The sequence below is a fragment of the Falco peregrinus genome, chromosome 6 (genome assembly GCF_023634155.1).
Source record: "Falco peregrinus isolate bFalPer1 chromosome 6, bFalPer1.pri, whole genome shotgun sequence".
Lineage (NCBI taxonomy): Eukaryota > Metazoa > Chordata > Aves > Falconiformes > Falconidae > Falco > Falco peregrinus.
Window position 1 is genome coordinate 29,276,021 of NC_073726.1, and position 18,924 is coordinate 29,294,944.

The 18,924-nt window shown below is 43.9% G+C and overlaps 1 protein-coding gene across 2 annotated transcripts in view; it reads left to right on the forward strand.

Moving 5' to 3' along the window:
- Positions 1-18,924, forward strand: part of SFMBT2 (Scm like with four mbt domains 2) — a 122,635-nt gene that overhangs the window by 90,872 nt on the left and 12,839 nt on the right. For both annotated transcript variants that reach the window (XM_055807931.1, XM_055807932.1), the window contains 5 exons: positions 876-918; positions 1,501-1,571; positions 2,768-2,907; positions 10,295-10,404; positions 18,409-18,584. In XM_055807931.1, the coding sequence (XP_055663906.1) occupies positions 876-918; positions 1,501-1,571; positions 2,768-2,907; positions 10,295-10,404; positions 18,409-18,584 (540 nt within the window). The remainder of the gene's footprint in view (positions 1-875; positions 919-1,500; positions 1,572-2,767; positions 2,908-10,294; positions 10,405-18,408; positions 18,585-18,924) is intronic.

An 18,924-nucleotide genomic window follows, 5' to 3' on the forward strand; every position in this document is an offset into this window, starting at 1 on the left:
AAGAGGCCATCTAGGTGCTCCCCCTCCAGACTGGGATCTGCTCCATCTAAATTGAGAAATGTTTGCTGGCCTTCTCTGGTGGCATTTCTGCCCCTTCCCAGGGTATCTATCCCATTATTTCACTGCCCTTATCAGCCCAGAGATTTCCCTAGTGTTTAATTTAAATCTCTCCCAGCACAAGTAAGCCCATAGTGTTTTGTCCTGCCTCCAGTGTGTATTAAGATGAATTTCTTCCCTTTCCATTTGCATTTGAAGGCAGTTCATGAGTGCTCAGTGGCTTGGTGTTGTTCTCCTGTTCCTCGCAGAAGCTATCCAACCCCAATCTTAAGCCACCAGATGAAAAATTAGCCTCACTGTTTATATTAATTAACATCTGAAAGGCAAATTTTAAAATGTGTCAACCCTTTTGAAGAGTTAAATATGCTTAAGTTAAAAATCAGGCAGCCGGGGCCTAATTTGAGAGAATACTGCTATGGCAACATTATGCAGCCTTATTGCAATTTATAGCTAGGGATAAATTATGCTGAAGGTAATCATGCTTGTAAAATGTAATCTTATCCATATGTGTTTCTGTATGGAAAAATATTTGTGTTTTTATTTTAATTTTTTTTTGTACTGATCCCATAAAACACAGTATTAGCATTCCAGAGGAAAGATTAAATGTATTATTACATCTTTAAAGTAGGTTTTAATGATGTAGTGACTTACTTAAAAAATACCAAGAAAAGATGGCGATAGTAATTAAGTACCATTTCATTGTGTTACAAGTCATTTTATAGTCAGTGCATTTATACAGCTTTTTATGCATTATGGGTATACTTTATAGGATAGAAGGGTACAAAACTATTTTTTTCTTCCTTGCTTCATTTTTGCAGTGCGAAGGAAGAGAAGAATTGCAGTTGTGCAACCCGAAAAGCAGTAAGTTTTTGTTACTTAAGGTGATGTTTTTACAGGGATGCATCAGGTCTTCCAGGGGAGATAATACACAGCAGCTAAATGACTTTGCAAACTCCTGCCCAGATACTGCAGCACAGTCAACAAGAGGATTCTTTTAAATCTAAAATATTTGTGAGCATATTAGAAAGTCTTTGTAATAGAATTTTTTCACTGGTTGGAAACTGCATGGCCAGTGTTTGATGGTCAGTAAGGGATGCTTATGAAAGACGGACATGTGCCAGGACGGCATTTCCCTATCTACCCCTTGCAGTTTCTAGACACAAGAATTTAAGGGATTTAAGTGTGAATATTTGCAGCCTGAAGGGCTAAAGCTCACAGACCAGAGTATATTTTTGGAGGAGGTGTGGAGCTGGCTCCTTCTTCTGCAATATGCTGGCCCTAGGCTGTGGTAAACCATGTGGAAGTGGGGTTGCATTTGAGGTATCTCCTCCTTTCCTCAGTCCAGGCAGGTGCTGGTGTGTCTCTGGGTCCAGCCTGAAAGCTGGTTCTGCCCCTTTGTCCTGCCTGACACTATGAAATAACACTGAATTGCTGTTTTAACAGGTTACCTTCCACAGTGCCTGTTGAGAAAATACCTCATGACCTCTGCCCCGTTCCTCAGCCAGACACAACAGGTAAGGCTGCTGGGCACTAGCAGCATCCTTATTTCAAGGACCCGTTGCCTGTGTGGAGGGGGATGACCACCAAAAGGGAGCAAGTGTGTTGTACGGGTGGGGAGATGGAACCTCATCCCCCATGGGGTGTGAGGCAGTGTGGACCCACCAACAGTGCGAGGAGTCTCTGATGTACAGCATGTGAGGGTGTGAGCCTACATGTGTGAACACTGTGTCTTGCTGGGGTTATCCGAGTTCCCCTGCAGCTTGTCCAGCTTGTCCATTTCAGCTAATGATGTTGGGGCCAGGCTAATGAAGCCCTGGTAGAGATGGATGCGACTTTTTAATTGGCATAAATGAAGTTGCTTACACCAGGACTGAATGGGTCCCGGTGTTAGCATCAGGACTGTGTGGGCATGTCTGCTACTTCTGCTAAAGGCAAATTTTTCTCCCCTGTAGCAATGGCAGGAGATTCTGAGTGCAGTATTCATCTAGTTAATTGTGTAGACCCAGCAGGAGGGGCAGCATTTAACTCACTTGATTTCAGCAGATGGCAGGACACACATTGGCATCCAAGCCAACATTCCAGGGCCCTTTTACAATCAAATGGGGAGAAATAGGCTCTTCTTGGGTATGATAACCAAAAAGTGAATAACCACTTGGATGGCATATGAGCTGCATCTAGAAGTACCCACTTCTCTCCATGGGCTGTAAAGGAGCCCGGAGTAATTAACCCAGACAAAGAAAGTTGCTCTGTAGACCCGTGTTGGGTCAGGGGAATGGCACCGCCATGCTTACTGGGTAGGACGGTAGCTGAGGAGGTGTTTGTAGACCTCTCCACTTGAATGCTCTCCCTGAGCTGATTCCGTATCTGTGAGAGGCAGCTAATATATTCATTTTCTGGAAAGCTGCAACCGAGTCACTCACATCCATTTGCAATGTGAGTTACAAAAGAGCCTTGGGTCACGTTATGAATGAAATCCTTTTGTGATTCTTCTTTCAGTAGGGTGTGCAGCCAAATCAGTTGCTGTTAAAAGCACTTGCTTTTCCTGTGTGGGATGGATTTGAGCAGCAGAGACTTCTCTACCTTCTATGTCAGGGTTTTGGGCCTCCTTTACTCTTCTCCCCTTCTTCCCACATCTAGGAGGAAGAAGAAGGGCCCTTGATTTATTATACAGAAGTGCTGCACACACGTCAATACTACTTTCTCCTTGCAGGCACCATCAATGGGAGATACTGCTGCCCCCAGCTCTACATCAACCACCGCTGCTTCTCAGGTCCATATTTAAACAAAGGCAGAATAGCAGAGCTACCTCAGTCTGTCGGACCTGGCAAGTGCGTGCTGGTCCTTAAAGAGGTATGGCTCAGCTATCTTTTGGGGGCATTTCAGGGGACATCATGTGTTGCTAGGCCCAGAATTTGAAAAGAATGCACCTAAAATTGTCCTGGAGCTCTGTAGTAGTTTTCATAAATCAGAAATGCAAGATGGGAAGAGGGGGTAGGTATATTTGTGTGGTTTTTGATGGGAGAGGTGATGTTTTTGAGACATGGGGAGTTCTGTTGGTTGGGAGCAAGTTTTGTCTAACTGTGTGCAAGAGAATTCATGTTCTGACCAGAGCGATCCCCAGTGAGGGCCTTTGTGGGTGTTGCCATCAACCTGTTTCTCAGCACCCACGACGCTGTTGGGCCAGCAGTTTCAGTGTGGGTGACACCTTTATGTGATCATGGTCCAACGGGGCCCAAGCCATCGAGATCTAAAGAGAATAGGACAGAAAGCCAAGCAGGGGTGTGTGCGATGTGCTGAGTGAAAGCTGTGGTGTGCCTAGCTCTTGATGAATGTGAATGTGTTAATCCCACACAGCAGGGATGACAGAGCACCACCATCTATTCACTTCATCCTGATCCCATCAGTGCTTGCTTTGGGCCAAATCCAGAGTATTGAGCGCTTGCTGTTGACCTCGGAGAAAAGCTAGCTTGTCTGAAAAAATGCACAAGTACTTTCCACAAAGATTTTGGCCTATATACATATGAAAGGCAAGGTGACTGCAAGTGGCAGAGGACAGCAAGATGGTACTGTTAGATAAGCAGGGTGCCTATGGTGCCTTGGACACCATTGTTTGACTTGGGCCTTCTAGAAATCCAGATCTTCCAGCTTTCAGGTCTGTATCTATATGAATCCCCCTTGACGTGGTTGCAGGGGCATGTCTGAGCTCCCTCTGCCCTTGCTGGAAAAGCATGGGAACTTCTAGGTGTTCATTTATCTGATGTATTGACAAGGTCATCAGTGCCCAGCTCAGGATGTTTGCAGTTGTCTGAAATGAGATGAATCGCAGCCCTTAACAGAAACACCTAAAAGACGAGGTTCCTCCCAAATCGCCCACCAGTTTTGAAAAAAACTCTGTACTGTACTGTAGAGTGACTCTTGTATCCCCATTCGCTTCCTCATCACCTATGTGCACTGCTTTATACACAACAGCACTGCTGGTGGTCTCACATGGTTAAAAGCTGCGCCATGAAGAGAGCCCAGTAACCCAGCTGCCCGTGCAGGTGGGACACTTGGGTCTCAAGGAAGCTAGTCAGAAATAACCCTCAGCACAAAGCAGCATAAAGTGGTTGCAGAGCAAAAGTTGACAGCTGCCACGTTTGAAACCAAGTCCATAGCGGCTTGCTGATGTGGAGCGTTAGCAATCTGCTGCTGCTTGGGAAAAAGGCGATGAAAAAGCAACATGGGGGAAACACGAGGCATGCAGAGTCAGTACTTATGCTAATGTTTCTTCCTCCTCGCCTCCTGGAATTTGGATTTTGAAAACATGAGCAGTGCAAAGCTTCTGTCAGGTCCTCCCCTAGTATCTTAGGGCTTTGCTGCAGAGACTAATACCACCTTCTCCAAATTCCTCAAGAATTTGACCAATTACCAACTGTGGAAACCAACCTGAGTTTCCTGCAGAAAGCCTATTCTCTTTTGCTCTGCCTCCTTACAGAATTGCTTGCTGAAGGAGTAAATAGCAGTGTCAGTGAGGCATGGGCATCTTGCTTTTGGAGACATGAATGACTTCCTAAGGAGCGGGACAATGGCAGTGGCCCAGCATTGGTCAGCGTTACTTTGCAGATAAATTCAAGGTCATTCTGACCACAGTGACCAAGTCCAAATTTTGGAAAGGGTAAAGGGAAGACACTCAGCGTGTTGCTGTAGGGGAGGTACACCTGGTTCCTGTCAGCTGCTGCATAGATGAGAGAGGTGTTAGCAGCTCAGAGAACCGTGGGCAGCGGGGAAGAGAAGGGTGCCCAGTATGTGGAGGATGCAACAAGTGGCAAAGAAGACATCCCTGCATCAAGATGAAGATTTGTAGTAGCTGCCAGAGCACCCAGAAGGACTGCAGAGCTGAGTGGTGAGAAGACTGCAGGAGATACTTCCTCCAGCCCAAGACCACAGCCACAAGGCTTTGTACAGCTGAAGAGCTCACAAGGGTCCTCGTCTCTCTGGACCCAGTCACAGTGCTGAGCTTGATGCCTTAGTCTTGCTTTACACCCACTGATGATGTGGCCGCAGGAATGCAAATGCATTGTAATTATCTCTCTCTCACTATATAGGAAAATTGCAGGCCATTGTAAATTATGCATCAGCATAACTTGTCTGGAATAGATAAATTATACATGGGCTTTACTTTGGCAACACACAGGGGAGGGTGGGAAAGACAACTGAAAACAACAGCTACAAAGGAACAGTGGAGTCAGTAGTGGTCTGGTGAGAGCTTTTTAAATCACCCGGGTCTCCAGCCGTAAGTCACAGCCTTCAGAGACGCTCAAGTTAAAAGTCTGTGCCAGTCACCAGCCAGTTCACAGTGGGCAGCAGGCTCTGTGACAGAGCTGCTGCTGTGTTTGGCACCAATGGAAACCCTACTCTAAAAACAGCTGAACAACCAAACCTTGCCCCATTTTCCAGCCTGGATTGCCTAAGGCAAGAAGAGAGCAGATGTCCTCTCCCCACTAGCACCAGGTGATAGGAGACCTTGCTCCTGGCTGGGTGCTGAGGGAGGTAGCTCCCCATCCTCTAGCTTCCTTCACAGTCAACCATGAGGGTTGTATCAAAAAATGCAGCACAACTGTACTTCATGACGCTTCTCAGCATCAGTCCTTCCTTTCCTCCATCACTAATGCAGTGAAGCATCATCCTGGATCCAGCTCCAAACAAACTGGTGCTACTCACCTGCATGCTAATGGTGAGGTAGCTGTGGATCAGTACTGGTTGCTTCTGGGTTAAACAAGGTTAGGAGATACCCTCGTAGTGTGGAGTAGGAGCATCTTCTTCTGTCTGAGTAGTGTGGGCTGTTCTCACCTGGGGTGTCGGGAGAGAACCAGCTCAGATAGCCTTGCTTTTGTGCAGCACCTCTTTTCCAACAGAACAGGCATTTCTGCTGAGTTCTGCATTTTTACCGCATCCCCCGGCTTTCTGCACAATTGCTTTGTCCTCCTGTTGGGTTCAGAGGTTGTGAGCTCTGCACAGAGGAAACTGCTAAGGTGCCCCAGAACGGCAGCCCTTGAGCAATATTCCCCAGCAAAACCATGAAAGCAATTGCAACTTACTTTGTAGTATGATCAAAAATAGTAATTTTAATTGTATGTGTGTGTGCATATATCCTTGCATCCATGCAAAGCCTTAGGTGAGTGACAAGTAACTCTTGTGCTGTCTAGTGCCAAACTTATTTTTAAAGCCTAGCTCTTCACTATTCCTGGTGCCAGCACAAGTTTCTGCTGGGCCCAGTGGTTTATCGTGGTTTATTTCAGGCCAGAAGGCAAGTGAGGTGGTCATGCCTGTTTAATATCAGCTGCAAAACTTGTCTCATCCCTGAGATACTTGTTTGGAAAAGAAGTTGAAACTTGGAGCTGAACACAGTGGAGGCATCAACCATTGCCATCCAACAACTGCATCTTGGCTGAATAATAGTGACTGTGTAGTAGCTAAAATATGTAATAAATACTAGCTTAAAGTTAAATTAAAATAAACACATTGTCAGCTTTAGATTTAGTTGTTGGGTCAGAATATCTAAAAAATACTTCTGAACAGTTCTTCCATCTCTGCCAACAACTTACCATGGCAACGCTGCAAAACAAAATGAGGTGTCTTTTAAAGACTTCAGATATAACCCACCACTTTTAGGGAAATACGCTGTAAAGATTAGCCTCATTTCTTACTGCTTTTACTATTTTTAAGGAACTTTGCCCTTTCTCTTTTTAAAAAGAAAATGGACTTATAGGTAATGTGACTGACTGTCCAAGTGATGCAAACAGGAGAAATCAGCCAGCATTTGTGAAGGAAAGCTATCGCACTCTGCAACTTGAATTTTTTGGAGCACAGCATGACTTCTTAGGAAAAAATTGCATAATTAAGCTGTAGTGCTCAGAAAATTAAGTTGCTTGTACTGAGCCTGAGATGTATTATTGAGCTGGGCTGATAGGGTTATTATTAGTGATCAGATGTGGTGCTGCAATGGCAGAAACCTCTATAGTCTGGAAAGATACAGACTGCATTTCTGCAAGAGGGTTCACTAACATCCTCCTCAAGACTGCTCAGTGGACTTCAGCTCATCTGTAGTAGTTCCTCCAACTTAGAATCTGGACATTGGTATTTTTGAAATGTCATGGACTATTGATAAGCATGTAAGCACTTAAATCTTGACTGTGACAAAAGCTCACTTTTAAATCTTTGCTCATCTAATCAAAGAATCCCGAAGAACTCTTTTTTTTTTTTCCCTTCTCTCTCTGTCCCACAGGCATGTCATTGTTCCAGGTAAAATACAATGACTGTTTACTGTCCCGACAGAGGCTAGCTTGGTAGTTAAGGTCTCTCCTGTTAAGTAGGAGATGTGGCATCATATCTTAGATAGAGGAGGGGAACTGAGTTTCTCCTTAAAAGGATGCTGATCATTGGGCTCTTGAACAGGAGAAGAGGTGTGATGGTATTTTGACCTGCACCTCATCAGTGATAATCTCCTGAGAAAGCTTCATCCAGGATCAGGACTGTTAACAAAGAGGGGTGGAGAGATGGGAAATGTGTGAATACACAAAAACTATGATGTGAAGAAAGGTGCTGAACTGCCCAGTGGCATCAGACACATCTAAACATGGACAGAAAAGGGCCCTTGTGCACCTGACAGTGGTGGTGCTGTGTGATCGTGCTCAGTGATGTGACTCCAGCCTACTTACCTCTGAAAATCCGAAGTTCAGCAGTATCAAAATAAAACCTCATAGGTGCGTAGCAGCAAAGGCTGGTGGTGTCTGATCCACACCTCGGCTCCAGGGCACCGCTGGCTGTACCCAAACCATTCCTGATGGAGAAGGCTGAAAAACTGAAAAGAACTACCTAAATATCAGACTGTCACACTCCAGCCAAAGGGAATTTAGTGAATCAGATCAAAATTTGACCAGTCTGATACGGGTGAAGTAACTTTCCATCTCCAGAGAAAGTTGACAACTGGAAACTTGGCAACTGGTCTCGGTTTCTTCACTGGTTTTCCTTTAATCAGAGTTAATTTTTCCACAAGAGCCAGTGTTCTTGTTTCTCCCTAGTGTTTAATAGTGTGTAATATGAAGCGATAATGTTAGAAGTTAACACTGTTAACATGGTGATGGGCTTCTGCTGTAGGGTAACATGCCAAAACCAGTGACTTGAGATACACAAAGAGTGAAAGCCAGAGTTTTTAAAAAAACATCTTTTTTTCCCTTAAAGGGAAATGATTGTTCTTACAAAACATTTTTTTTAAAAAACTAAGTTTAGAAGTTTACAGAGTCCTGTTGATGACCAGCCAGCTTTGAGAAAAGTCCTGGTATTGTGGGTGTCTTTGCAAGGCTGGAGTTCATTAGGTGTCTGGGATAATGCCCAGACATGGCCGTGCTGTTATTTGCAGGGTTGGGTTTTCTTGTCTTGCTCATTTCCCAACTGTTCTGACAACTCATAAAAACACCATCGCCCTGATAAAGGAGCAGGACACTACCGTTTGTGGGAGCTGGTCAGCAAAAGACACTTGCTTTCTGCTCCCAGCTTTGCCACTGGCAAGCAGAGTGGCTGTAGAAGTGTGCTTAAGGAGAGCTTTCCCAACAAGCTCCTGTGTGGGCATTAAATAATTCCCTGGATTTGCTGATGAAGAGGGAAACACATTTGATGAGTTGTGAATGAGTGTGGGAGCTACCCAGGCACTTGATGTGTGTTGAAGACCCACCTTTGGCTTCCCTACATCGGGCCTCAGTGTCCCGTGTCGGAGTCCGGTGCCCCATCGGTTTGTACGGTGAGAGGCAGGCAAGAGGAGATGCGGATGAGCCACTGGATGGGCTCACTCGGACGCTTGCTTTTGTTCTCTTGGGAATCACTGCAGCTTGGTAACTAGTATAGTGGGCTGTGTGATGAGATGGGAACCAGCTGGGAAGCTGTGGGTAAATCTGTGTTGTAGTTTCCCCCTGTGTGAGATAGGGAGTGTGCTCCTGCCCTTCCTCGTAGAGTGCTCTGAGGTGTACGGATGATCAGAGCTGCGTGAGACATTCCGCATTGCTTTAGGTGTCTCTAATGGCACTTTTTGGAAGAGTGGTTTGAGTAATTGTTTCTAAGGGCCCAATGGTAAATCAGATTTTACTTCTAGGAAATAACCTAGCTGAATAACTCAAACTGCCATTTTACATGGTACTTTGCAGCATTAAGGGAAGCCCTTGCCTGAAAATGCTTAATCCTACAAGGTTTTCAAAATACTAGCAAATCCTCAGGTTGCTGGATTTAAAAAGACAAAAAACAACTCGGAACTAACCAACCCCAACCCCACTCCCCACCATAAATAACATTACTCTTTGCAATATGACTTTGTTTTTCATTTCTGATGAACCACGTTCATGGGTGCTGGGGAAACTTAACGCTCATCATCCTGAAATAATTTGCAAGCCCCTCAAGAATTAAGAACAGGCGTTAGGTAAAGAGCTAAATTATATTAAAAACAGTGCAGGCTCACTGTGGGGTCATTCATGTGCATGCAATGCAGAGTGTTCAAACATATGGTCTGGTGCTTTTAAGAGATTTGGTTTTCTTCTATTTATCTCCTTAGGCAAAGTGTAGACTATTAAAGCTTAGATTCCGTGAGCCAATAGGAAGAATCATTTTTATTCTGAGAGACTTAGGATTAAATGGATTGGCACATGCGTTTTGTTGTACAGAGTGGACACACACTGGGTTTCAGGCACACGTCCTGCAAACTCTTTTTGTGTTGACTTCATTAATATTCTTTTAATACAGTCAAGGCACGCAGCATGCAGATGCTTAAGCATATTGCTGACCTCAAGTACATGAATTTCCCCTTTAGTGTTCAGTGTGTAATGGCACACACGACTTTGTACCTGGTTGAGCTGTCGGAAGTATTTTCATTTTTTTATTAAATTGAGCCACTGTGGTGGCAGCAAATGGAATCTGCTTTGGGTGGGAGGATCTGTCTCAAAGAAAAATTATGGATAAACAGGAGATATTTGGGGTTAGCTAGCAGCATTTAATGCAGTTACCGTATCAAAATGATGTGTCATCTACAGTATGTTTGACACACTGATCCAATCTGGGACCAATTCTCATTGCATCTAACGCTTACCCTGTGCAGCTTTGTACCTAACTTGGCACCTGTAAGCTGCTCCTGCTTGTGCAACACCTGAGATCATGCTCAGTGTGGTGAGGGACTGCTTTTAAACCCGTCAGTGCTGTCGGTGTTGTTTCTTCATAGGTTCTCAGCATGGTGATCAATGCAGCTTACAAGCCAGGGAGTGTTTTACGAGAACTGCAGCTAGTGGAAGACCCTCAGTGGAATTTCCAAGAGGAAACACTTAAAGCAAAGTAAGTCTTCAGTGTGTGCTTTTTTATTTGGGAGGCTTCAAAAAGGGAAATAACTGGGGGAGAAAAAGGAACAAAGGTTTTTTTCTGTTGTGAGAGTTTTACTTTTTCTAATTATTGTTTGCATCATTGGATCATTTGACTCATTCTGTAGCAGCTTAAGAATTGAAATATTCACCTGAATGGTTCATTTCTATTGGCTTTCTCCAAGCAGCCATCCAGATTTTGATGAAAACTGCCATGTTTATTCAGTGAAGTCCTGAGTTTTATGATAAGCTGTTCCTATAAGCTTGGCTATTATTGAATTAACTCAATTCCTGGCTTTCTAAATGTAGGAGTATTACAGTTTTTAATATAGAGCCTGTCATTCTGATGCAGAAAAAACCTGGTGAGAACAAATGCCACACAAAAAAAGTGCAAACAAAATAGCAGGGACACATTTTTGAGCATTTTTAAGGCAAAATGCAAACAGATTTGAGATTCAGGTGGAGATCTGAGGCCTTTGTAGAATAGATGTTTCAATTATCATGTAAACACCACCTAAGAAAACTGTATCTAGAAAATACTCAATTTCCCCTTCCAACTTTAAAATCTACCCATTTATCCCTTCTTTATGTAATGGGCACTACACTTAAGATGTATTTCAACAACCATTGTCTCTCTGAAAGAGGGGAGTCACACCTAAGCTCTCTCCAGAGGAGCAGTTCTTCCCGCTTCAAGATGGATGTCAACAAATAGTTCTCTGAAGACAGCTCTCTCCACTGACTAACTTGACTTTTTGAGGACTGAAGTTCAATGCAGCGAATCTCACCCTTTGTACTGAACTCTTGTTACACCTTTTCAAATAAAAGCAATTTTCTCTTGGTTATTTGAAGTGATTGACTGTCAAATATGGCACTGTTGATTGCTATTGTAGTCGATCTTTGGCCGTGCAGATATTGCAGAATGCGTGCTTTGGTTGAGGGGAAGAATTGAGAACCTTTTATTCTGCGTCCTCAGAAATGGCTTTTCTAAAGAGGATTGAAAATAGAAATAAAAAGGTACTAGAAAACCCTATTTCTAATTTGCTTCTTTCATCCATGTGGAAAGTCATGTTTTTGTGTTTGTCAGTTGAAATTTTGTGGATGGAAATCTAAAAGTCATCCTTGCGCATGCAGATTTTCATTAAAAACAAGCCACCGTCCATGACCTGGGTTTCATTGATTCCAGGCTGCCACACCTTGTACTAGCAACCATTAGATAACAGAGTCCTACTTAGCAGCTGTGAAAGCAAGTTGTAATGCCCCATCTTAATCTACTATCCTGAAAGGAATTGAGCTTGTGGACAGTTTTCCTGTTAGCAGTATCCAAAATAGGACTTTGTTGGGATTTCTCATTTAAGTGTGGAGATCCGCCTGGTGCAGAGGTAGCAGTATCTGGTTCTTGAAGGCTGCTGCAATCCTTATTTCTGATGGGAGACAGTCTGAAAAACGTTTAACTGACCATCAAACGCAGGGATGTCTTGTCCTTGACAGTCAGCTATATCTACAGCCCAATCCACTGCGAACCCCGTCAGCCTGCTGACTCCAGTTGTGCTTACACCAGGAAGACCAACTCAGTTATGGGCTGCTAGAGGCTGTCACTCATCCGTATCACATCAAATAATCATCTTCCCTCACTGTTACCTGATGTGCTAATCATACTGTAATGAGCACCTCCATCTCTGTTACTGTCCCCCATGATGCTTCTACCCATTCATTCCTGGGTCTGTTCCCTCCTCCCATCTATTTAGCAGAACAGGCAGCCTGCTGGGATATACCTTCTGTATACATAGCCAGCCAGATAAAAGTCTACCACTGCTTTCCAGCAAGGAGGCTTTGTTATTTTATGTTGGCCATCCAGTCACAGCCTGCGTACATGTTCCTGTATGATGGCTACCCCAGGAGGCAGCAACCTCCACTCTTCAGTGTGTCAAGCAGCAGCTTTCAACTTTATGAAGCTACAGAATGGATCATTACAGGCTCAGAGCTGGGACAGCAAGGTTTGGAGTGACTTCTGAGCATAGCAATGTATTCTCATGCAGTGTGGCAATGTCCTCTGGCTCCTGAGGAGACAGAGCTCATGGCCGGGGACGGCATCTTGTTGCTGTAGCTATCTGCCTTCTAGGGCTGGAGCTCTGCTCACAGAGCAGTGCTTGGTGCTCACACCAGCTTGCCTGTGTGCAGCTTGAGTACTTTTAAGAGTGGGTGACACAGTGTTGACAACAGCCCTGAGACTGTTGTGCTACCCTAGGACTTCCTTCTTTTTTCCTTCCTCGGTTTGCTTGAGTTGCTTCATCAAGAAGCATACCAAGGTTTTAATTGCATTTGGTTGTGCAGGAGCAGAAAAGAAAACATGGTCGTGAAATCAGATGCCATGGGATGTGCAAACGGCACATGACACCTTACATCAGGTATGACAGTCAGTTGCGTTCCAGAATCTTAAACAGAGACCCGTAACGAGCAAACGCCTGTCTGTACTGACTTCCAGCTACGCCAGCTCCCGATGGTGTCTTGCTGCTAATGATGACAGCTCTACAGCCAGCTGGAGCGTCTGTGCTGTAATGTGACATGTCGTGTCACCGCCTTCCTTCTGATGTAAACTGACAACTCCTTGGATCTTGACAATGTTGTTGTTTGTTTGTGGTGGTGGCTGCAGTAGGGTAGAGCAAAGGGGAGGGAGGAGGACGGTGAAGAGCAGACTGCTTTTCCCACTGGCCCAAATGCCAAACTGTGCACTGCCAGGAATGCATTATCTGAGTCCTAGGGCAACCTGCATTTAGTTTACTCTGCTGTCATGAGTGAACAGCACAGAATCAATTACACTAGCCTTGCAAAGAAGATAAACAATTTAGATTGTCTGAAGAGATGTGTCTGCAATGTGTGATGGCAGTCGCTTCCCATCAGCGCTGCTGGCTCTCTGTGAAAATAGTCAAACCTGATTTATTGGTGATGATGAGTTAGAAATGTCAGGCCTGATCCTCTGAATTCTCATGAGGGCCAGCCGAAGCTGTAGGCATTCAACCCTTATAGTTCTGATGCGTTAAGTTCAGTGCCTACATCTAGATTTGGCTCCCCAGTTTTACATAAAATGCTTGAGGGACTTTATGCTTTTTAAGGGTTTTAATTTCTAAGGGCTGTAAGTGGGGCTGTTTGGACTTACTCATTTTTGCAGGACTTGCAGCACGCGCAGAGAATTATCTCCTGGGTCTTGCATGAAAGCCAGTTAATCAAAACAAGAAAGATGAGTATTCCTAGGCTCCTTCATTAAATGAAATTTTGAGAGCTGTCCAAATCCAGTAGCTGAACTGTAGGAATATTTACCCCATTGCAGCCATCATTGCTTATTTATGAGGCTGCATTTCAAAGTCTTTTCACTGTGGGTGCTTTAGTTAGAAGGCTGACTTTCACTTGTAATAGATGATGCTGAGGTGTTTGAAGTCTTCTTTGCCTCAGCCTTTGCTGGCAAGGGTTGCTCTCAGGCCTCCCAGGTCCCTGTTAGTTTGAGTGAAGCGTTACCCACAGCAAATGGAAGAAAGCTAGAGACACTGTAAGCAAACTGGAGGTGCACAAGTGCATGGAGCCAGGTGAGATGCAGTCAACTGTGCTTGAGAGAGCTGGCCAATGTCACTGCAAGACCACTTGCTGTCAGGTTCGAAAGCTGATGATGATCAGGGAAGTGTCCTCATCAACAAGGGCAAGAAGGAGAATCCAAGCAATTACAGGCTGTTAGCCTAACATTCCTGGGAAGGTTATTAGGCAAATCCTCCTGGAAGCTATATATTCCTCCATGAGGAAGCTATAGACCATGCAGGACTAACAGTTGACAGGCAAGAACCAGCATGGATTTGCAAAGGGCAGGTTGTGCCTGATGTGGTAACTGGTTTGGTGGCTGAGGGAGAAGCAGTGGAAGTTCGTTATGTTGATTTTATCAAGGCTTTCGACACAGTCTCCAGTAACATCCTTAAAGCCAAGCTGTGGAGATATGGATTGAACATGTGTGTGGTGAGTGGGAAGCTGGCTGGACAACTGAACCCAAAGGGGTTCATGTAGTAAGGATATATCAAGCTGTAGCCCTATATATAGTAACAAATTAGGTACTATATATAGGTACTATATATATAGGTATATGATTTATAGGTACTATAAATTGTAGTACAAATTAGGTAAATGGAACCAAAGGGTTCAGTGATACGGAGTCCAAGTGGCAGCCAGTTATTAACGGTGCTCCTCAAAGGTCGGTACAAAGCTACAGCTCATATGATCTGGTTTGTCTTCCACGTCAGCTCTGGTGTGTACTTTTTGAGGCACTGCAAGGGTGAATTAGTGTGACCGGGTGGCCTTCCATGCTGAATACTGGAGACAGAAGTCATTAAAACCAGTGGAATGTCTTAAACCCTTTGTTTCCATGATCAGGAGGAGTCTTTATGAGACATGTCTGTACAACCAGAACAACTCCAGGGCCCTTTCTGAACCCTGTCTTCAAGAGTGTAAAATGCCACTGGATGATTAAATAGCTTAGAGGAAGGTAACTTCGCATAGCTGGGAGACTTTAAGCTAGTAAGACAGATTGGAAATTTCTTGGAGAAGAATAGGTAAGGGTTCTTGGTCCCCCAAAAGGGAATTGAAGCTTTTAGCCACTGAGTTATTCAAACTAGTCTCAGGGATTGTCAGAACTGTGGGCTGTAACCCTTATGATGAGACTTTTGAAAATGTGGGTAGTCTCAGTGTTCTTGCTCTTTGAAGTATCTTCAGCACAAGACTTCATGTCATCACACAGTGGTCCCTAACTGGAGCTCCTAGAACTCACTTTGTTCTCATGAACCTCTGATCTGTTTTATCACCAAAGGAAGCTTCAACAGAAAGCTGCCAGCAAAGTGCTATTAGCTTAATGTTGTTGCTCATGGATCAGCAAAGATCCCAAGTATATTTTTTTGTGGAAATAATTTCAGCCATAAGGGTTTCTCCAGTTTTGGGGATGTGAGGGCAAAGAAAGGGGAAGAGGAAGGGAAGATTTCTTTGGCTTTAGCTGAAAAACCTTTTTTAAAAGAACAATGATTTCTAACAAAACTGAAAATGTTATGCTTGATACGGCTATTTTCCAAGTCTCCAGTGTTGCTGTGCTGTGCATGCAGGTTACTCTACTGCTTACAAGTGGCTGGGAGTCCTATTATGAAAACATCAATAGCAGTGTTAGTAGTTGGTAATTTTTTGAGTGATGCTAATGGAAAAGGGTTTTCTGATTGTATCCAAAGGCGCTCTTTCCACATGGCTGTCCTGGAACAGCTCAGATTACATTTGGTGGTGTTTGTGTTAAAAATCTTTAGTGTGTGAGGAATATGGAAAATATTAGTAGAACCTGGTTTATAGTTGAAAGAGGTGCTGCCAAGGCAAAAATCATGTAAAAAGTAATACTGTGGCCAGTACTAACACCTTGGGTTATTGAGACTGATTGCTGCAGTCATGTTGATCTCCATTTTGCCATCCGCTCTGTTAATTACTGTGTGGGTTGCATTCAAACCAGACTGTGAAATCAGTCAGTTCTTAATTTTCCTGGTTTCATCTTTTTCTTTCACCAGGCACTTTAGTACAATGGGTCCTTTCTGGGCAGCCAAACACAATAGGAAGCGCATAGTCAGAAGAAGTCAGCCATCCTTGAATAATACCCATCAGGCAGCTTTCTTAGCTTATAAGAAAGAACATCAAGAGGCAATTTGATTACAGTGCTTTTGCAGGGAAACAAAACCAGATGCAGTGTTTTCGTCCTAGTGGTGAAAGTCAGAACAAGGACAAATAAATTTAAGTTAAATGCAGACACATCCAGACATAAAATGAGACATGGGCTCATGAGGTACAGGTGCTCCCACTGCCAGGATTCTTCCAGTGTGGAGACCCTTGAGGGGTGGCTGGTGCTTTCTGGAAGAGATGCTTTAGTCCAAGCAAACTTGTTTGGGTTCAAGTGAAGGTAACAGTGAAATTCTGCAGTTACTGACCTAGTGATCTAGGCTGTCGTTAAACTTTATGGCTCCTGGAGAAGTAATAAGGGCAGGAGTCTTTTCAAACACATTGAAAAGAAATATAAAACGTTTATAAGTAGAGATATTTAAATGCCTGTGGAATTTGTTCTTTTGATATTGGGTATTGCCAAACCCTCTTTTGCCAGCCTGCCTGTGTAGCTGTTTCACAGGGAAGCTAGGGTAGCAGTGCTCTGTACCTGGAAGGATCCTTTTGCCATCTTATGTCATCGCTCCAGGTCTGTCACGGGGCATAAAGAGCTGGCTCATTAAGTAATTTGTTCATTCATTCATTTGGGTGAATGAATCCAGGATAGTCTTCACGTCTTGGGGTCCTTGGTTGGGCACCAGGTGGGGTATCAGAGCCTGATGCCTTGCAGAAATGCTCATTCAGGTTATGTAAGAGTTCTGTGTTGAGGTGGTAGTTTGGATCAAGTTTTTTACAGCATAAGGATGGTTGGACTGGGCTGTTCTCAGACCCAAGTTTCATTTGGGTACCCTGCTATAACACATTGTGTACCACAGGTTCAAACTTTTCTTATATCCCAGTGTTTCCAGAAAGAGTTTTTGGGAGGGAGAGCAGCAAAAGGTGGTTTCTTCGTTGCTTTGTACAACTCAAACCTACAGAGAGGGAGTAGGGTCCGGGTGCATGTGGTGTATTTTACCTCTCCAGCTACATCTCCTTTGTTTCACCTTTTTCCTCCTCTTCCGTATCTGACTATCAGCAGCTGATTCCCTGCTGGGGAGCTGTGGGTCTTAATATTCTCACAAATGCTTTGTCTCATTTTTCCTGATGACTGTATCTGTGTCTTTCATTGCCTCCCATCCAGTAATCTTTCTTTCACTGTCTCTCCTCTTTTTCTTTTGTGTGTGTTACTTTTCTCTCCTCTAAAGCACATTTATAATGGCTTAGCACCAGGCGCTCGCATGATTGTCTCTTGCATTGCATTCCTCAGGATACGTAAGAGGTGTTTTAAAAACCTTATCTCACTGTTTACAATAGTGTGGTGCTGCTGTTTAATAAATTATGGGGATAATTGGTTTTTCAGAGTTCACATCTACAACGCATTACAGCAGGGATCTTTCTTAGCCATTTATCGCTCAGAAACAGTTCATATAAAACACTGAAATAAATGTTTTAGTGGCACATGGATAACAAATTTAAGACAAACCTTTCATTGGGGATTTTTGCTCTGAGCATTCTCTGTAGGGATTGGTTTTTAGGGCCTGTTGGTACATCCGCATCAAACAACTCGGGAGACTCCTGATTAGTTCTTCAGGTTCTGTGTTGCCCACATCTCATAGCAGTGAAGTCATCTAGTCCCCATATGGAGACGGGACAGTTTCACTCAGATATTTCTACACAGTGTGCTTATTCCAGTAACTGCAGCTGGCACAATGAAACCGTAGGCTTGTTGTGTGCTAGAACGTATATGAGAGCTGCCTCGAGAAAGATGGCAAGGGAGAAGACCTTGTATATGTGTATGTATTGTATATGTGTATGTGTATATATTGAGACAGTCTCCAGTGCAGCCCAAACACAGGGTGGTGACCAGAAGCTCTGCAAGACATGTAAGCTTCTCATCACAGGTCAATATATGGAGACTACATCCCTCTCCCCCAAGCTTTGCATCATTTCATAGTATGGGCTTGCTCTCCTGTGTAGTATCCTCCCCGAGCCTACTGTGATCTTTTTTTTCCATCTCTTGCCATATCTACAGATACCACCAGTCTGCACATGCATTCCTTTCTGAATCATGCTCACACCTCTGATTCATTTCACCTTGCCTTTCCTTCCTCAAGTCTATCTGAAGTGGAGCCACTAAAACAAGTAGACTGATTCTGTGTGCCTTCCCAAGAGAGACACCTTTCCAAAAGTCATTAGGGAAAGTATTTTCCTAACACAGGAACATCTGGTCTGTAGCATCAGGGAACATGGCTTGATTGGTGACATGGGGTCTTGTGCTTTTTTCTAGATACAGAGGGAAGACATACAGGGCGACTGTTAAGATTGTGCGGACGTCGGATCAGGTAGCGGATTTCTGCAGAAGAGTCTGTGCAAAGTTGGAGTGCTGCCCCAACTTGTTCAGTCCTGTGCTGGTGGCTGAAGTCTGCCCAGAAAACTGCTCCATTCATACTAAAACCAAGTACAGTGAGTATTGGCCAAAGTGCTTCTTGTTGCTAGCTGGGCATCAGAGCAGTGGGGAACTGTGCATGAGCTAGTGATGAATAGCAGGAGTTGTGTAATACATTAATAGTGAGTAGGATTCCTCTCATCTAAGACCAGTTAGTTAATCCTGACCAGGCCACCATAGGCTCCCTTAGTATTCTGTATGGAGAAATAGGCATCTCCAGAAAACTGTCCCTCTCACTCCATCTTCATATATCTGTTCAAAAGTCATAACTTTTTGGAAGTCTTGACTTTTTTTCAAATGCAAAGTTAATATAAGGAGCACATAAAAGGAACCTGTAATGGCTAGCTGAGATTTAAG